This window comes from Malurus melanocephalus, unplaced genomic scaffold (assembly GCF_030028575.1).
Source record: "Malurus melanocephalus ecotype Western Australia unplaced genomic scaffold, MMel_1.1 scaffold_858, whole genome shotgun sequence".
In the NCBI taxonomy this organism is placed as follows: domain Eukaryota; kingdom Metazoa; phylum Chordata; class Aves; order Passeriformes; family Maluridae; genus Malurus; species Malurus melanocephalus.
The window spans coordinates 119,303-137,040 of record NW_026624090.1 but is presented as its reverse complement, the minus strand read 5'-3'; the positions used below and the strand labels follow the sequence as shown (position 1 = coordinate 137,040).

General features: G+C 47.5%; 2 protein-coding genes across 2 annotated transcripts in view; one reads left to right on the top strand and one right to left on the bottom strand.

Moving 5' to 3' along the window:
• Window positions 1–11,122, top strand: part of SGPL1 (sphingosine-1-phosphate lyase 1) — a 30,598-nt gene extending 19,476 nt beyond the window's left edge. Inside the window, exons 7-14 of the mRNA XM_057385709.1 lie at window positions 2,413–2,501; window positions 3,172–3,277; window positions 3,720–3,818; window positions 4,577–4,726; window positions 5,729–5,967; window positions 6,526–6,672; window positions 7,924–8,044; window positions 8,126–11,122. Of these exons, the coding sequence (XP_057241692.1) occupies window positions 2,413–2,501; window positions 3,172–3,277; window positions 3,720–3,818; window positions 4,577–4,726; window positions 5,729–5,967; window positions 6,526–6,672; window positions 7,924–8,044; window positions 8,126–8,266 (1,092 nt within the window). The 3' untranslated portion in view covers window positions 8,267–11,122. The remainder of the gene's footprint in view (window positions 1–2,412; window positions 2,502–3,171; window positions 3,278–3,719; window positions 3,819–4,576; window positions 4,727–5,728; window positions 5,968–6,525; window positions 6,673–7,923; window positions 8,045–8,125) is intronic.
• Window positions 11,123–11,844: 722 nt separating this feature from the next.
• Window positions 11,845–17,178, bottom strand: PCBD1 (pterin-4 alpha-carbinolamine dehydratase 1). The gene is made up of 4 exons (XM_057385710.1): window positions 17,078–17,178; window positions 13,841–13,972; window positions 13,412–13,492; window positions 11,845–12,950 (listed from the first exon to the last, which is right to left on the bottom strand). The coding sequence occupies exons 1-4, from the start codon at window positions 17,078–17,080 to the stop codon at window positions 12,852–12,854; spliced, it is 315 nt and encodes a 104-aa protein (XP_057241693.1). The 5' UTR covers window positions 17,081–17,178; the 3' UTR covers window positions 11,845–12,851.
• Between the last annotated feature and the right edge of the window lie 560 nt (window positions 17,179–17,738).

The following is a 17,738-nucleotide window of genomic DNA, read 5'->3' as shown; positions in this document are numbered from 1 at the left end:
ACAGGCACTGGAGAAGTTGGATCCYGTGACAGTGATTCAGGCTTTGGCTACAGCAGAACCAGCTGGCTGTCAGTGGCTAAGCTGGCAAAGCCTCCTGTGGAGGAGCAGCCTCCATCCTCAGGTATCATCCATGTGGACCATATTTTGCTGTTGGAGCTGTGCTGGGTTAAGGTGCTGCATCAGACACTGGCTGCTTCTTCGTGGTGGAGACTAATGAGTGGAGACTCATGCTGACTGCAGGCCAATTTAGGAAGCTGAGCTGGCTGAAATTCAGCTTTTTGGGTGAATTTTTCAGCTGTCTGAACAAGCTTAYTGTGTGGTTGTCTGCATGCCAGTGTTGGTGCCTGGGAGAAGGATCCATCCTGGATGCTGTTCCTTATCCTGCACGTGACTGACTGCTGGCAAGCGTTGACTCTGACCTACCAAAAATTGTGTGTGGCTCAGCATTTCCATGCAGGGGATAAAGCCAGACTTTGAGTAAAGGCTTGCTGTGTATGAAGGCAAGATGTTCGTGTTTTGGTTGGAAGTATTGAAATGGGAATAAGACCGTTCAGAGGCTGTTTTTTCTGGAGCAGATTATCTAAGTGAGAGTAGGGAATGCTGTCCAACAAGGAGCAGGCCTGGTGTTCAGTAACACCAATCCCAAGATCCTCAGGTCCTTCCTGACAAAGTTTTCACAATCATTGCAATATCCTAAGCAGTGTTGCAAGGATAATTACAAGTATGCAGTAATCCCATTGGTCTTCTCCCAACCAGTAGAAAGGCAGTCTGTTACCAGCTGGGTTCTTTTTTTTCACAGAGGTAATCACTGACAACCTGACAGATCTTTACATAAAGAGCATCGAGAAGTGACACAGCCCATAAAATCCTTATAACATTGTGTTCCTGCTGCCATCCATTTGCTTCACAATTAATGCAGTGATGTCTTTATCCAGTGTGAGGCTCTGTTAAGTTTTATCTATGACAGCTGTTGCTTTTAAACATCCCCCAAAAAAAGCAGAAATTGTCTGGGGTGTGACAGTTGCTTCTACACTGCCTGTGGCAGCAGCTGCTGCTGGCTTGGATTGGGTTAGGAACAAATCCTGGCAGGCTGTGAACTTTGTTCCTTATCTCTGTACTTAATGTTTAGTCACTGTCACACAGTCACACTTCCTGGCATTTTGGGGGTTTGCAGCTATGTCAGTGGGGAAAAACCAAAGGAAAATACCAACTTACAGATGTCATAAGGCATACAAATGTGATTGGTTCCTTTTTGTTTATTTTTGGGGGGGAGAGGTTAAAAAGGGAAGTTGCAGTTGGTTCAGCAGGTCTGAGGAGCAATATTAGTCCCCCGCAAGCAGTGTAAGTAGATTTTGATTCCTCATTCACCTGAACTTCTATGTAACTGTCCCAGCTACTCCATATCCTCAGGTTATGGCTCACCCAGTAAGTCAGTCCTGCAGGCCATTTGAAAAACCAGCCTCACATTTCCCAGGTTAAAATTTTACTGGGGAAGGTTGTGCCCAGTGTCCCCTGCATGCCAGAACTTAAAAAGGCTGACTAGTTAGAGACAGTCCTCCCCCTTGAGGAATTTCCTCCTATACAGTTTAATTTATGTATTTGCACCAGCTCTTTAGTTCAAGAATGCAATAGTAAGCCTGTGTGTGCCTTCCTCATTTCTGCTTCCTGATGCAATCCCTCTGGTCAGGATAAAGAGGGGCTGGCACAGCATAGTAGTGGCTTGTTTGGATACTGAGGGGGACTGGCTGGGCAGAAGAATGCCAGAATTCCTGTTGGTGTAAAATTTGTTGGGTCTGTGGGGGTTTAGAAGCTCTGGTGTTGASCAGACCTAGGCTGGCTTCTGCAGAGAGGAGGTGGAAGAGAGCTCTGAGTCCTGCAGCATTCCAGCTTCTAAGAAGGTTTTGTAGCTCAGAAGCTGTGCCAACCCTGAGCTGACTCCGTGCYTTGGCGTGGCACTGCTCCAGACCTAATAAACCCTGCTGGACTTCAGCTGACTTAACACAGAGTCAACTTCGTTGTTTTGGGACACGTGGCATAATTAATCTGTAATGCAGATAAACAATCCCGAGGTAATCAAGAGCTTAAGTRCAAGTAGTTCTGTGAGGTGAGCTGACTGTGCAATGTGGTCCCCTCCTGCAGGGTTATGGAATTCAATGCTTTTTGTTTGTTTTCCCTTTGCCCCATGCCATTTAAATAGAGGATTCAACATTTAAATGTGCATTTTCAAGCTGAGTGTCAGAAAGCTGCTTTGTTCTGGTCACTGGTTTTTGCTGCCCTTGAAACTCTGAGTTGTCCCATGCATCTCTGAAGCAGAGGCAAGAGATGCTGTGCCTGCATCCCTTTCTTGCTTTTCCCTCCTGCAACATCCATTAAGTTGTTATTTTTCCTTRTTTGCTTCTTTTCTTGTGATAGATGACATCTGGGGGGACTGAGAGCATCCTGATGGCCTGCAAGGCATACAGAGACCTGGCTTATGAGAGAGGCATCAAGCAGCCAGAAATGTGAGTGGTACCACCACAGCTTTTTGCTTTGTAGGATTTACTGTTCTGAGGTGGCCGCTAGACCTCAATAATCCTTCATTTCATAGCTCATTACTACCTATTCTCTATGTGGAAGAGAGAAACCTGTGTGGAAAGGAGCAGTTCAAAAGCACAGGAAGTTTTAAAGCARCCTGGTAGGCACAGATGTTTCTGGGACATGCTGTGCTGAGCACATGTGTTTTGGCAGTACCTGTCTGATGTTCTAGAYAGTCTGCTCAGGTCAGCTCTGCTCTCGAGCAGAGATTGTCAGGCCCTTTGAAGTATTCATGGGGTTTGATTTATTCAGATCAAAGAGGGCTTAGCCTGAAAACTCTGAGGCTGGAGTTGGGCTGGTTAGAGCTCATATGAGTTGATGTGCTAATCATTACATGCTAATGGAGGATTTTCTGTCTCTAACGTGCTGCCTCWTTTCTAGATGGTGTGAGGAAAATATTTCTCTCGTTAATTGCTTTGAGGGGAAAAAGTGAAAAGAAACCAAACACTGGTGATTCTTCTCTTCCTTCTCTAGCACTTAAGTCCCTGATAATGATATGAGGCCTCAGAAAACAGGGTTAATTAAGGCTGTTCAGACAATGCCACTCAAGATGGGAGACAGCAAATGTTCTGTTCATTTGATCTGTTCCTTGTCCAGGCTGGTCCCGGTGAGTGCCCACGCAGCGTTTGACAAGGCAGCACACTACTTTGGGATGAAGCTGATCCAGATACCACTGACCAAGGCTATGGAAGTGGATGTTCAGGTATCACTTCAGGCTCTTTCTGTGAGGAAATTAGCATTGTAGAGCAACTACTGAGAAATCTACCTGTCTAGGTAGAAAGTTGGTGGATAGAGAGGGAGGAATGCTTTCTGGAAACAAGTAAAAACAGCATGAGTAAGTGCCTCTCATTGCAGATGAGGTTTTATTTGAAATAACTGAATGTTACACCTTTGTCCTGTGGGATTCATTTARAATCAGGTAATTTATATATTTCAGAAATAGCCCCAGATTTCAGAGGAGGGTGAACAAAAATATTCTGGTGTTTCCAAGTGGATCAGTGGTTGGACCTCACTGCTTTCCTCTCTGTACACTTTTGTGCATTAGTTTTTAAGACCAGACACCACATGTTCTCACTCTTTATCTTTTTTGGCAGGATGGCACTTGGTAAATGGAATGTGAGCATATTCTCTCTTTAAATCTTCAGGCAATGAGGAGAGCTATCTCGAGGAATACAGCCATGCTGGTCTGTTCTGCTCCCCAGTTCCCACATGGAATTATGGACCCGATTGAAGAGGTGGCAGAGGTAAGATACACCCGTCTCTAGACGCTTGTGTGTTGTAGCAGTAAAACCAGCACCTGAAGAGTAGAGGGGTTCCAGGATGCCAGCTGGTGAATTTGGTGGGAGGATCCCACTGGTTGGAAGGGTATTACTGTCCTCAAATGAGGTGTTGATCAACAGCAGAGTATTTAGGATGCAGTTTGGGAGTGGGGGTGAATGTGTGACTGTGAGACCAACCAGCAGTGCTTGTTCTTTGCTACCTGAAAGGAAAGAATGGCTAAATGGCCCATCTGTTGAAAAGGCTTTGATTTAGGGCCTGCTGGTTGTAGCAAAATTGGTGTGGAAGTCTGAGAAATGTGTGGAGGAAGGAGTCAAAGGGCTGGGATCTTATTTCCCAAACACCTTTTGATTTCTTTCCTCTCCATGCTCCAGTTATTTATTTTGTCTGTGACCAGCCAGGACCTCTGACCTTCTGTTATTTGGCTCATGCCCTTTTACTTTGTGGAGGATACTCCTTTCAGACAATGTTGCCACGTTCCTTTGGCAAGCATAGCACACTACCAAAACTACCACCTTGTTTTTCTTGTATGTGGAAGGCAGGAAAAGGCATCCCACAAATAGCCAGCCCTTCAAGATCTCCTGTCCTCCACAGCTTGAGAATGGTGTGATCTCTCAAAAGGTTCAGTGAACATTAACTGTGAAATGCCAAATATGTTTTGGTGACTACAGTGTGGGTGCCCTAACCACATCATTTTGTTTCCTGATCTCTTGTTGACATGCAGCTTGCAGTGAAGTACAAAATCCCTTTCCATGTGGATGCCTGCCTGGGTGGATTCCTTATTGTTTTCATGGACAAGGCAGGGTTCCCCCTAAAGCGTCCCTTTGACTTCCGTGTGGAAGGTGTGACCAGCATTTCTGCTGACACCCACAAGGTAAGAAGAGGGGGAAGGGTCTCCCAGTGCTTTAATTTTTGGGTGTGATTCCTGTTGCCATCCTGGCCTTAGGCATTTCTTCTTTACTGTGTGGAGGAGCACTGAGGTGCAGGGATAGGGGCTGTTCTGTTCACATGCTTTGTGCAATGTGCCAAAGTACAGAATCCCTTGGGCTAGAAAAGACTTCCCAGACTGAGCCCAGCCTGTGACCAATCCCCACCTTATCAACCACACCAGAGTGCCACATCCAGTCGTTCCATGAACATCTCCCAGGATGGAGACTCCACTGCATCCCTGGGCAGCCCCTTTGCCCCTGACAGCTTCTTCTCCGTGACAATCCTTTCCACAAAGAAATTTCTCCTCATTTCTAACCTTAACCTCCCCTGGTACAGCTTGAAGCTGTTTCCTCTTGTCCTGTCACTTGTTTCCTCTGAGCAGAACCTGACCCCCACCTGGTTGCACCCTCCTGTCAGGGAGTTGTAGAGTGAGAAGATTCCTGAACCTCCTGTTCTCCAGGCTGAGCTACCCAACCTCCCTCAGCTGCTCCTGATGCTCCAGCTCTGTTCCCTTCTCTGGACATGCTCCAGACYCTTGATATCTATCTGGCTGTGAGGGACCAGAACTGGATGCAGCACTTAAGGGCCCTCAGCAGTGCCCAGCACAGAGGGACARTCACTGCCCTWCYCCTGCTGGCCACACTGCTCCTGATCCAMGCCAGGTACTATTGGTCACCTGGGCACATGGTGGCTCATGTACAGCCACTGTCACCAGCAYCCCCAGGCCCTTTTCCAGCTTYCCAGCCCCTCTYCCTGAGCCTGGAGCTGCAGGAGGTTGCTGTGACCCAAGGGCAGAACCTGGCACWTTGCCTTGCTGAACCTCTGCCCAAAYCCTCTGCAGAGCCTTCCTGCTCTCCAGCAGGTMAACAAATGGGATCTTGGTGAGGTCTTGGRTGCATTCCTGTGCCCTCCTGCTGCTTTYTAAYYCTTTCTGTGCCTCTTGCAGTATGGCTATGCTCCCAAGGGCTCCTCGGTGGTGCTCTACAGTGACAAGGAGTACAGGAAGTACCAATTCTTCATAGCCCCTGACTGGCAAGGGGGAATTTATGCCTCCCCCTCCATAGCAGGCTCCAGGCCTGGTGGGATCATAGCTGCATGTTGGGCAACCCTGCTGCACATTGGAGAGTCGGGATATGTTGAAGCTACGAAGAGGATCATCAAAACAGCCCGTTTCCTTGAATCTGAGTATGTGGATGCCTCAATGTTTGGTTCCTGCTCTTCAGCCCTGGGCTGAACTCCTCCTCCCAAACTGCTTTTGTTTGTTTTTATCCTGATACCTGCAGGGTAGGGACCTACTGGGAAGCTCTGGGAGAACCTGCTTTGTTTGTGCCCCAGAGTGGCACAGASAGAAGGGGTGCAAGGCACCTTTATTCAGCTACCTTTGCTTTGAGAAATCCTTCAGCCTCAGCCACGACTGAGAGAATCTGAAGGGAGGACAAAAGAAGGGTTCTRTTCTTCCTTGTTGGGGTGCTTGTGTGGCTATGTGAGAGAAGCAAATGTTGTCTGCTCTTCTGTCTTCCCTCTTTTCAGTTTTTTCCTGAGTTTACTTGGCTTAAGGTGTGTAATGACGTGGGTCCTCTGGCAAGTCCTGATGTCCTGGGCTGGGTGCATGATTTTTGGGTGAGAATGTGCTGCCATSTCTTCCCTTCTGTAGCTTTTCCTTTAAGGCTGCAGCTGGGTGGACAGAATGTCTGAACCCTGTAACCCTGATCAGTTATTTCTTTTCTCCTCCTTCTTTTCAAGGTTGAGAAAAATTGATAGYATCTTCATTTTTGGGAAACCAGAAGTGTCTGTCCTCTCCATTGGCTCAGACACTTTTGACATCTATCGACTATCTAATTTTTTAGCTGCAAAAGGATGGAACTTGAATGTCCTACAGTTCCCACCAAGGTGAGTGTGTGGAGCCAGGGAGTGATGTATTTAGCCAGGGTATGCAAGGTGGTCAACTTCAGGCCATGTAGCTCTTGTTATTTGCTGAGTGCTGTTGTCCATATCTGATAAACTAATCTGAAACTATTTCAGTGGGAAAAATGTTTTCTTGTTGATATTTTCATGAAGAATATTTTCTAATTCAAGACAATGCTTTTGTCACAGTATTTTAGTTAATTCATAGTTTAAAGTATAAAAAATTAACAAAAGAAGATAAAAACATTATTTACCTAAAATATTTTTAAAACTTCRTCTTAAGAATTTCTTYTCATTTGTCTTCTTGAACAGCATTWTTTTCCAAGTTTTWTGTTTTTTACYAAAATTCTAAAATTTGTGTGACAGGTAAAAAATCATTTGTGGCATAGCTTAATGGTTAAAAATCTAAAAACTTCTGTGGCACAAATTATAGCCAATGTTGCAACATGYCAAATTTTGGGTAGACTTGCCCTCTGCAGAGCAGAAAAATCACTTTTGTAATTGCCAATAAACTGCAGTGAGGACAAAGCAATAGTAATTTTCATGAGCCTGGCAAAGGACATCTCTGAGGCTCCCTCTCTATTTACCTCWATCTAATATAAGCAGAAAAATATAAATAACCAAGTCTTTATCTCATGTTTAGTTAACTGAGGGTTTGTAGATTGATTGATTTATTTTTACTATCTTCCTCCTGCCTAGTGAAGATGAAGGCAATTGAAAGAACAGTGAAGGGCTGATTGTTTTCAATGTAAAATTAAACTTTTATCAGACACTTTCCTTAAGTTGGAAATGGGGTTTTTGTGGGCAAAGGGGGCCAGTGCTTCCAGATGTAGCTGTATTGAAAAAATTTTTGACTGGCCATGTGAAGCAATATTTAGAGAGCCTGAGGTGATAGCTCAGAGGTAGGTGCTTCCTTCTGGTGATGGCTTAGAAGCTGCAGAGGAGGGAGAGAGAAATTATGGCAGGGGTCACYGTGCTTGCAGACAGCTGCATTTTACTCACCAGAAGTAGTGGAATGAGGTGAGAAAATTTAACCTAATTGTGAAGTCAGAAAGGAAGGAGGAGCTGGTTCTAGCAAGCATTTTGCAGGGATTACCCTTAGTGGRAATGCTGTTTTAAGGAGATACATGGTTTTCACTGGCCACAGAAGGGCTTAGTTGCTGTTGGTTGCTCAGAAAATGTGGAACTGTGTGTACTGGAGGTGGTTAATGTCTGCCCTGTGCCCTGCCTGCCCAGCATCCACCTCTGCATCACGCAGCTGCACACGAAGCCYGGTGTTGCTGAGCAGTTCCTGAAGGATGTCAAGGACAGTGTCCAGGCCATCATGAAGGACCTCAAYGCCAAGACCACGGGCATGGTGAGGRGGCCAGCATGCCATGAGGGGCTGTTWGGGCTGAGGGTGTTTCTCCTGTGTAACAACTTCCTCTTCTCTGCTTAGGGAGCCATCTATGGAATGGCCCAGTCGGTCCCAGACAGGAGCCTGGTAGCGGAGATTTCCCAGGCGTACCTGGATGGCCTCTACAGCACGGATGTTCTCAGCAATGAAAAGCACATGAACGGCTCTCCTGGCCACCACTGATTGGAGTGCAATAATCAGTGCCTTTCCAGTGAGCTCTGGGGTGGTTCCAAAGGTTTCCTAGGGAAAGAGATTGCAGCTCCTTTGTTCCTACAATTGCAGRTCTGAGGGTGGCCTGATGTGGCAAAATTCCCTCCCTGTCTTAGTCTGTTCTGAACTCTGCATTGTTTTCATGCCCAATTTCAGTTTTAGGGCTTTTCCTCACTCTCCCCTGCCTGTTTTCATCATGGCTATTTGTGGCAAATTGAATGTCCATTCCACAGCTCCAAATTCCTCAGGTATTCTGCATGTCACTTCATTCCRTGTTGTTTCACCTTCTCAGACCTGGTATTTAGCCAGTGTCCAGCCAAGTGTTAAATTTGAGTTCTCATGTTGCGTTCCACAGCTCCAATCTTCCTGGAAGTTAAGGGCAGACAATAAATGGAAATTTTGTTTTCTTTTGAGTATTCCTCTAAGCTGCTGCATTTAACAGGCTGTGCTGGGAGCCTTTCATCTGTGTAATGCAGAGCTGATAAATTGGCAGAGGGAAGGTAGTCATGGCCTCCTTTTGAAATCCCCTCTGGAGATCTCAGTGAGACTGCAATCAATATCTGCTGAGGGGGAGAAAAAAAAACAACACAAAATCCTTTTCTGGAATCTCTTGAATAACAGCAGAAATAGAAACCAAGCGGGTGGTGTAAGGAGAGGAACTGGACGGTACTGAAAACCCTGGGTACATCATGGCTGTTTTGCTCCCTTGCCTCTTGTAGGAGACATGCATTGACCACCCAGGAATGCTGTTTTCCCTTGTACAAATCTGGAGGGAGATGCAAAGCTTATTTCACWGTTCAGAACTTGAAGGTTTTACACTGTCCTCTCACAATGCTGTAGCAGAGCCAGCCAGGCCCTGACCTGTGTCACAGACAGGGATGTCATGCACAGACAGTTTTTTTTACCACGGTCTTCTAGTATCAAAAAGGTGACTTTTGTAATAGCAGTAATCTCAGCTCTTTGCACTGATTCTTTTAAGGCACATTCTCAAAGGGGCATTCACCATTGTGCCTTGATGCTTCTCTGGCTTTTTTTTTTGTGGCATGCCAGGGAGGGTTGGAGAGTTCAGCTGTTGACCATGACTTCAGTTGTGGTTTCTTTACGGTACTAATTCTGAAAACAAACCTCAAAGGTGGACTGGCCTCMGAGGAAGCACCCTTGCCTGTTAGGTAGGATAGTAGTTGTAATGAGCCAAGTCCTTTCACAGTATTACAAAGTTGCTGGGACAGTTTGGAGAAGCAGAGGAAAGGATGAGCAATTCGGAGGTGTTCAAGCCTTGGGCACGTGGCTCAGCCTTCCTATTTTACTCTGCTGTTTTTAGCAGGGAGGGAGTTTTCCCAGGGCAGCCAGGTGAGGCAGTTTTGGTCTCAAGGACAAGCCAGAATCTCTTAAGTAGCACTGGAATTACTCCTGCAGGGCTTTCCCATGTTTCCTCTCAGCTTTTTGCATGGAACAGAGTTTCCCAGGCAGAATCCCACACGTGGGTGAAGACTTCGTGCTGTGTCTGCACAGTGTTGTGCAGGGCRTGTGAAGGCATCTCTCTTCTATAGCCTGTTAGCCTGAAGCTGACCCTGGCCAAAGCACAGATATTTTGAGGAATGAGAAGGTCACTTATCAGACYCTGCACAAACTAGTGCAGCCTTGGGCCCAGCCATTGTGGGAAGGATCCTGGCTTTCCAACAGCTTTATTCCCAGTGCTAGGAGACACAAGTATTTTGGCCATCTACCCTAAAACTGATGACTTCATGCAAGTCTCTGAGCCCTTTTGAGATCACTGAATTGCCTGAGAGTCCCTTGTTAGTGGTATCRGCTCTTGCAGTTTGTATTGGACCTATTTATGCTCTCAAGGTCTTGCCAATGTGACCATTACTGTAATCTCTGAGTTTGCAGTACTTTGGAGACAGTCTTAAGTGTCTGGCTACTGTGATGGTTCTCTTTGGAACCGAGATAACAAAACAAAAAAAGGGAGGTACTCTTGTTTCTGTTTTAAAAGAAAGAAGGGGTGGATTGGGGTGGGCTGAAGGAGAGAGAAACTCCCTTCTCTTCCTTCCCTGGTTGCATTTTCATCCCAGGAAGTAGATGGRTCTAACAGATCAGTGCTCCATTTCACGTTTTTGGATGTATTTGAATATGTTATTTCTAAGTCAATGTATTCTACTCTGGGCTTTGCTTATTAATAATATTTGTGGGTTTAATTGTTYCATGTGTAAATGTAATCCTGTGGTCGGGAATAGGCCACTGTAATTCCGTGCTGTGTAGTCTTATTCATCCTTGTCACTAACATGTAATCTGCATCTACTTTATCATGCCAAATGGTGGAAAAATGGATTTACAGGCTKTGTGATTGTTTGAAAGAAAAAAAAAATAATAATTTGAGGAACTGGATTACGATATGAAACTGGATGGTACTTTTAGACCGGGAAGGATCCTCGCCATTGTTAATTCCTGCAGGACTTCCAGGTTTCCCAAGCGGGACACTCCACTTGTTGCTTGTACAAAGCACTCCCAAGGGATTTGCCTGTTCTTAGGTACTAGAATGAAGAATATCCAATGGGATGGACCAAGAAGAGATGCGTGTCTTCATGCCATGGATTTCATCTGCACTTTTCTGATGACTTGGGGGAGAGGGGAGCGGAAAGGCTGTGTACAACACAATAATACCTTGCCCAATAAATCCACATGGACTTTTWAATGGACAAATGGGACGAGTTGATCTGATGGCAGTTTCCTGCATTGCTCTGATTTGCCACTGTCAAACTGGAGGCTGAAATAGCTGGGGAGCTGGTGAAAATGGGCCTGGTTTGTATTAAAATGGTGCATTTAGCTATCTCACTGAGCTCTTATTTTTCTGCTTCAGTGCTCATTTGAAGGAACGGAGCCCTGTTGTTCCTGGAATTTGCTCATGCACAGCCTGGTCTGTGACAAGGAAGATGGTTTATGAATCTTACTAACTCTGCCTGAGGGCTGCTCTGTCTTTCTGTTTAAATGAAGGCGGTGTCTGTGTCTGCATCTTGTGTGTGATGTTCAAAGATGCTGGAAGTTAAGAGCTATGGATTTTCTATTAATACTTTGTAGAATTTTAAATGGTTTTAAAAAGAGAAGGAAAAAAATGCCTGAACTGGGTGTTTGTAGTGTTTTTCCCCAGACTGTTGTGCTGAAAGCAAATGCTGTTGTTTTACAGCAGATTGTTCATTGTATCAGTGAAAGTCTTGCACCACCAAATCCACCCACAACCTCTTTTGGGGAATTTTCCTCCCCAAGTARCCCATCCTGGTGCTGTGCTGCTTTTGTGCCTTTTGGTGGTACTTTGCCTGTGTTTGTGTCTTGGCTACAGTACAGCTTTAATTCTACACAAGCAGTTTTTACCTACCCTGGCTTTGATCATCTCTTTGACTTTCAGACCCCAATCACTCTGAGGTGAAGGTACCTGCCATTAATCTGTGAAGTTTTTCCGTGGCAGAAGCACCTTCTTGAGAGCAGTCAGGGCAGTACCTGCCTTGGGAAAACCTGTTGGTGTCATTTGATCAAAGAGGCCTCTTTCCAAAGAGCCATCAGGTTAAACAAGATGTTTATTGTAAACATTTTCAGTTGGTATCCTACTTAAGGCTGGTTCCAGTCAAGGTGAGACCACGTACCTGATGTAATACTGCTAGAGAGGGATTAATTACAGCAATGACAAATTGCACAGCACGCTTGRTTGGTTACAGAGAAGCCAAAGTGTTCACAAAACATGTTTTAGGCAGAAAGCACATTCCAGGAGGTAAGAAACAACAATATAGGGGCTGGATTGGGGCAGGCTCTGGACAGATTTACTGGTGCAATGGTGTAACATGACTCTGCAAGGATATCGACCTGTTGGAGCAAGTCCAGAGGAGGCACCAAGAGGATCAGAGAGGGATGGAGCACTTCTGCTATGASGAAAGGCTGAGAACATTGGGATTGTTCAGCCTGGAGAAGAGRAACTTTGGGGTGACCTAAMTGCAGCCTTCCAGTACCTGAAAGAACTGACARGAAACATGGAGAAGGACTTAYTGAGAGCRTGTAGTGATAGGACAAGGGGGAATGGATTCACACAGAGAGTAGGTTTARATGGGGTACTAGAAAGAWATTCTTCCCCTGTGAGGTTGGTGAGTCCTGGCACAGGATGCCCAGAGAAGCTGTGGCTGCCCCTTCCCTGGAAGTGTTCCAGGCCAGGTTGGGTGGGACTGGTCTTGTGAAAGCTGTCCCTGCCTGTGGTAGGGGGTGCACTGAGATATCTTTAAGGTCTCCTCCAACACAAACCAGTCCGTGACTCTGTGATATGACTGACTCCTGGTAAAAGGCTAAGCAGCTAGGGGTGTAGGATCAGATGACTGAGGAAGGGTTTAAGGACAGAATTTGCAAGATCAGAGATGGATACGTGCACCCTGAGAAGTGCGTCCATCCATCTGAGCAGCACTGGGGAGGTGTAGGGCAGTCTGGATCCATGATGGAGCTTGGCAGTGGGAGAAGGCTCTCGGTGCAGCCATCAAGGCAGGACACAGTGGCACAGTGGATTTTTGGCTGCACGTATCCCTGGTCAGGAGAGGGAAGCTGCCACCTGCTCGATGAAGCTGGCCAGGTTGATGTCTCGCTCCGATAAACCCCCGCAGTCGTGGGTGCTCAAGGTGATGTGAACCTAAGGCAGACAGGCAGTGTTGCTGACAGAAGTRGCAGAGCTGGTTTCCCTCAGTGCTGCAGCTGATGAGGCAGGAGCTCCAAATGCCTTAACAAAATTCCCTGCGGTGAGAGAGGCACTCTGGCCCTCTTCCTGGTTTTTCTCCTTCCTACAGCTCATTCTGGCCACAAGCTGTCACTACCCTCCTGCCTTGGTCACAGCAGCCACCTGTGCCCATTTTCAACTCTTTCCCCAGAAGCTTTTCCCTTGGCTGCTACTTAATTTAAAAAAGCAACCCTGGTGCCAGCCTACAGCAGCTACTGCTCAGCTGGACAGGGAAAAAGGAGGAGGAAAGGAGCTGTGATAGCTGTATGCTGGTTGTGATACGGGAATAGCATTTGAGGGAAGAGGTCCTGCTACTGCCAACAGGACTTGCTGCTCCATGAGAGCTCTGCTTTGTCCCCACCATCCCCATTTCTTACCTTATTGTACACATTGAACCATTCGGGATGGTGATCCAGTTTTTCTGCCTGTAGAGCCACTCTGGTCATGAAGCCAAAGGCCTGCAGAATAGGAAGGAAAGTTAACTCGGAACCACTCACCCTGCAATATATTGGTTTTTGCCCCATTACTGTTAATTTTACACTGCCTGTGTCTAGATAACCCAACCAAATGAAAGGCCTGGGATATTCTGGGAGTTTTCTAAAGATTTTCCTCTTTCTGAGTAGTGTTTCCCAGACAAAACAACACTGGGTTGAGTACTTTGGTGCCTTGGGTAGGTTATTTTGCTCAGCCATTCCATTTCAGGAGAGACAGAGAGGAGTTTCTTTGGCTGAACTTTGCAGAGGGGACTCCCTGCTCTGTAGACCAGGTGTCCCAGTTGTAAAAGTTCATGCCCCTGGTGCTCCTACCCGGTTGAAGTCCTTGAAGTGGAACTCCTTGAAGATGGCATCTCTGCCTTCCACCTCGTTCCATCCCACAGCTCGCAGGTTTGGCAGCAGCTGCTCCCTCTCCTCTGTGCTCAGCCTGTGGGCTTTTCCTGCCTGCCACCATGGGAAGGAAAGGGAAGAGAAGCAGATCAGTGTGGCAGAAGTGGGATGAAGAAGATGTTGAGAGCAGTGAGGCATCCCATGGGCTGTGGAGTTAYGGAGGCAGCTGCAGAGTGGACGGGAAGGCTGGAATATCAATGTTCTCTGCTCCCTGCCTGGAATTCATCCTGCATGTACCGAGGAAGTCCAGCTGATCCCTTCTGCCCTCTCACCTGCAATACCTCCCACAGTGCCTGAGGTACTAAGAAATTATACCTGTGTGAAGTTAAAACTCCATTTTATTTTACACACCATTTTCTGGAGGGGGAAAAGAAAAGACTTAAAAAGCTGAAGCTCTTGTGATCATTTCTAGACCTGAGAGTTGCTTTAGGGTTCCTGAAGCAGGAAAGCTAGCTTATTTATTTATTTATTTATTTATTTATTTATTTATTTATTTATTTATTTATTTATTGGGAGCCTGCTTTTGAGGACAAAGAAATGATGTGGATCAGAGATGAGTCACACTAAGCTGCAGTTCATCTCCTTTTTTTTCCATCTCCCTTGTATTACAATGGAGTTTAAGAGGCTGTTTCTGTCTGTGAGGAACAAAGGGCAGGGAGGGACTGTGGTTGAGCTCTGCCTTGGGCAGAGCTGCTGGTACTTATTTTTTAAGGGGTGGTAGTGKGGAAACAGCAATTCTTGGCTTTGGGGAGTGTTTACAGGCAGAGATGAAACTAAAATGAAGCTCTTGGGGATGGGGGCTACCCRAGCCAGCTCTGTTCTGGCTCAGTGGGGAAGGCAGGAGCCAGTGCAGAGGGACATTGCTCTCTGAAATGTTGTGTTCTGGTAATTAAAATTCTTTCACAGAATSTCAGATTGTTCTGAGCTGGAAAGGATCCACAAARATYATCAARCTCCAACTCATCATCCTGCAYAGGASAGCCCCAAGAACTCCACCATGTGCCTGAGAACGTTGTCCAAATGCTTCCTGAGCTCTGGCAGGTTTGGGTGAGTTGATCTTTACAGTTGGTGATGATAAAGACCAAGATTCGTTGCAATTTCTTTTCCTTGGTGTGCTGTATAGCCAAATGTGGCAAATCGGATATAAGTCTCAACAAATCTGGCCCAGTTTTTTGTGGCTATTTGATAAGCAGCCCCTTGAGATGCTTTGCTTGGGCATCAATGCTCAGGAATGGCACCTTAAACAACCAAGCAGCTGAGGCAAATGACCTGCTTTCCCTGCTTACAGCCTGTACAAAACCAAAGAAYCAGCTGTGAAGCTGATGTTTTTGTGGGTGATTCTGGAATGTTTTGGGGAAGACTGGAAAGATAATACTTCATTCCCATAGCTGTGTGGGTGCCTACCTGTCTGTGTATCCATGAYCCTTAGATTGCATGGAATGGAGAGTGCCAGGTGTCACTGAATCTTAGTGTGGGGGGGCTGGGGGTGAGATGCTGCCTGTCCCCATGGCATTGCAGCTGCAGGATTTTTGGGGAAGGCCTTCCTTGCCTCTGCATATTTTGGCCTCACTTCATTTTGTATGGCCCGCTGCCAGCCCTGGCTCTGTCACCCCCATCCCCACCCCCCAAATGTCAACCCTGTTCTCTCCCAAGCCCTGGGCTGGGAGGGAAGGTAGTGAGTAAACATGACTTAGCTCAATAAACCTTTAGCCGTTGCCCTTCCCTGCTGATGGTGAGATAAGCTGGGCACAGGTAGCTTAGCAACTGGATAACGTGGGGACAGAGGATGGCTCTGAATGGGGCACAGGCAGGGGGGCACTGCAGGGGCTGTCCTTGGGGACTCTGATGGAAATMGGGCAGGGGCTTCACCAGGATTTGGGACCAGGGGCTGAAACCTGCTCCTCATCAGTGCTGAAGAGAGGAAAGGTAAAAGCTGGAACGGTAGCTTAGAGCAGAGGGGTATGGATGCAGGGGGCTGGGTTCCAAACCAACCTTCTTTGCGCAGAGCAACAAAGGGACGTGGTGTAATTGTTCTCTGTGTTTTGTGACTATGTGGGAGGATGGCTCCCGGGGCATTTTCCAGCCCAGCAACAGTGGGAGGCATGGTCAGGCTGAGGTTTGTCCACAGACCCCACAGAGCCAACTCCTCTGGCTGTGTTCTTTTGATGGCAAACCCTCTCTCTGCCTGGAGCAACCCCCTGCCCTCCATCTCGCTCCAATCCCTCCTTCTCCACCCCAGAACATTGGCCAGCCTGCTGGTTTTGTCACGATGACATATTAATGCTTTCATATGCACTCACTCCTTTAAAACACACTTTTCTCATTAGGGAAATGAAATTTTGTTTTCTTCTGCTGGTTCCCAATAGCCAAAAAGTTGGGATTTTTTATTTTCTTTCTTTTTTTGCCAGCAGGAAAACAAGTAGATGCATTGTGTCACTGAGGGAAAGGAATCAGCATGGGAAATTGGGAGAGTTTGAACCCTCTTTGCTCTAACTAAWATCTTCCCTTTTACAGAATCATGGAATGGTTTGGGTTGGAAGGGACCTTAAAGGCCATTCAGTTCCACACCCCCTGCCATGGGCAGATACACCTTCCACTAGACCAGGTCACTCCCAGCCCCGTCCAACCAGGCCTGGGACACTTACAGGGATCCAGGGGCAGCCACAGCTTCTCTGGRCACYCTGTGCCRGGGCCTGCCCACCCTCCCAGGGAAGATTTTTTTCCTAATGAAATGTATGACTTCCCACCTAGGAGCAGATACAGGGGACAGCCCAGGGTGAGCAGGCAGRGCTGGAATGGTGTAATCCACAAGGCCCACGGTCTTCTGGTGCCCCAGAAAAGCCGATTCCAGCCGGCCCAGGTGTGTTGCAGGGCTGTGTATATGGAACACACGTGGGGGTCGTCCTTGCCCTACGGAATGTGAGGGGGGATCATTGCTGGCGGACCCGTTCCCTGCTCCTCGCAGAGCAATGAGCCTGGAGAGCGCTGCCTTTGGAAATTCAGCAGCCGCGGTGGAGCTCCCGCGTTACTGATTAACCACAGCGCTCTGCTCCTTTCTCCCTTCCCTCCTGCCTCTCCTCAGAGCCTGGAGCTGCCGCTGAAACATTTCTGCCTTCGAAAAGGCAGAAGAAACAGCCGGCTTCCCCGGCAGCGACTTACCATGGCCCGCGGGTCTCCTGGCCTCTGCTCCCGCTGCGGCTCGGGTGATGCTCGCCGTGCCGGATCCCGCCGGAGCCGGGGCTTGGCCGGGATGGCGGGAGGCGTGGCGAGGCTACCGGGTCCACCCACGGCCAGCCAGCCTTCCCAGCGCTGGTCACCTGCCTGTGGGGCCCCACAGGGCTGKGTGACTTGGGGGATGCCCAAACAGGGTCTCTTGGGAGCCCTGCACGACGAAGGGATGCTGTGTCTTCCCCCCGAACCTCGCACCCCTCTCCCGCGGGGTCACTTCCTTAACCTGGGGCACAAAAGGCGGAGCGGGATGGAGAGGGGCAGCTGAAGGAGGCACCGCTGGATGCTGCTGGCAGCACGTGTGATGAGTGTGACGGTGCTGAGCATGTCCGTGAGCTCAGTGTACCGATAATCACAAACTGCATGGTCTGGGACAGTCGGGACTAGATCGCAGTGCACCGATAATCACAAACTGCATGGTCTGGGACAGTCGGGATTTAGATCGCAGTGCACCGATAATCACAAACTGCATGGTCTGGGACAGTCGGGATTAGATGGCAGTGCACCGATAATCACAAACTGCATGGTGTGGGACAGTCGGGATTAGATCGCAGTGCACCGATAATCACAAACTGCATGGTGTGGGACAGTC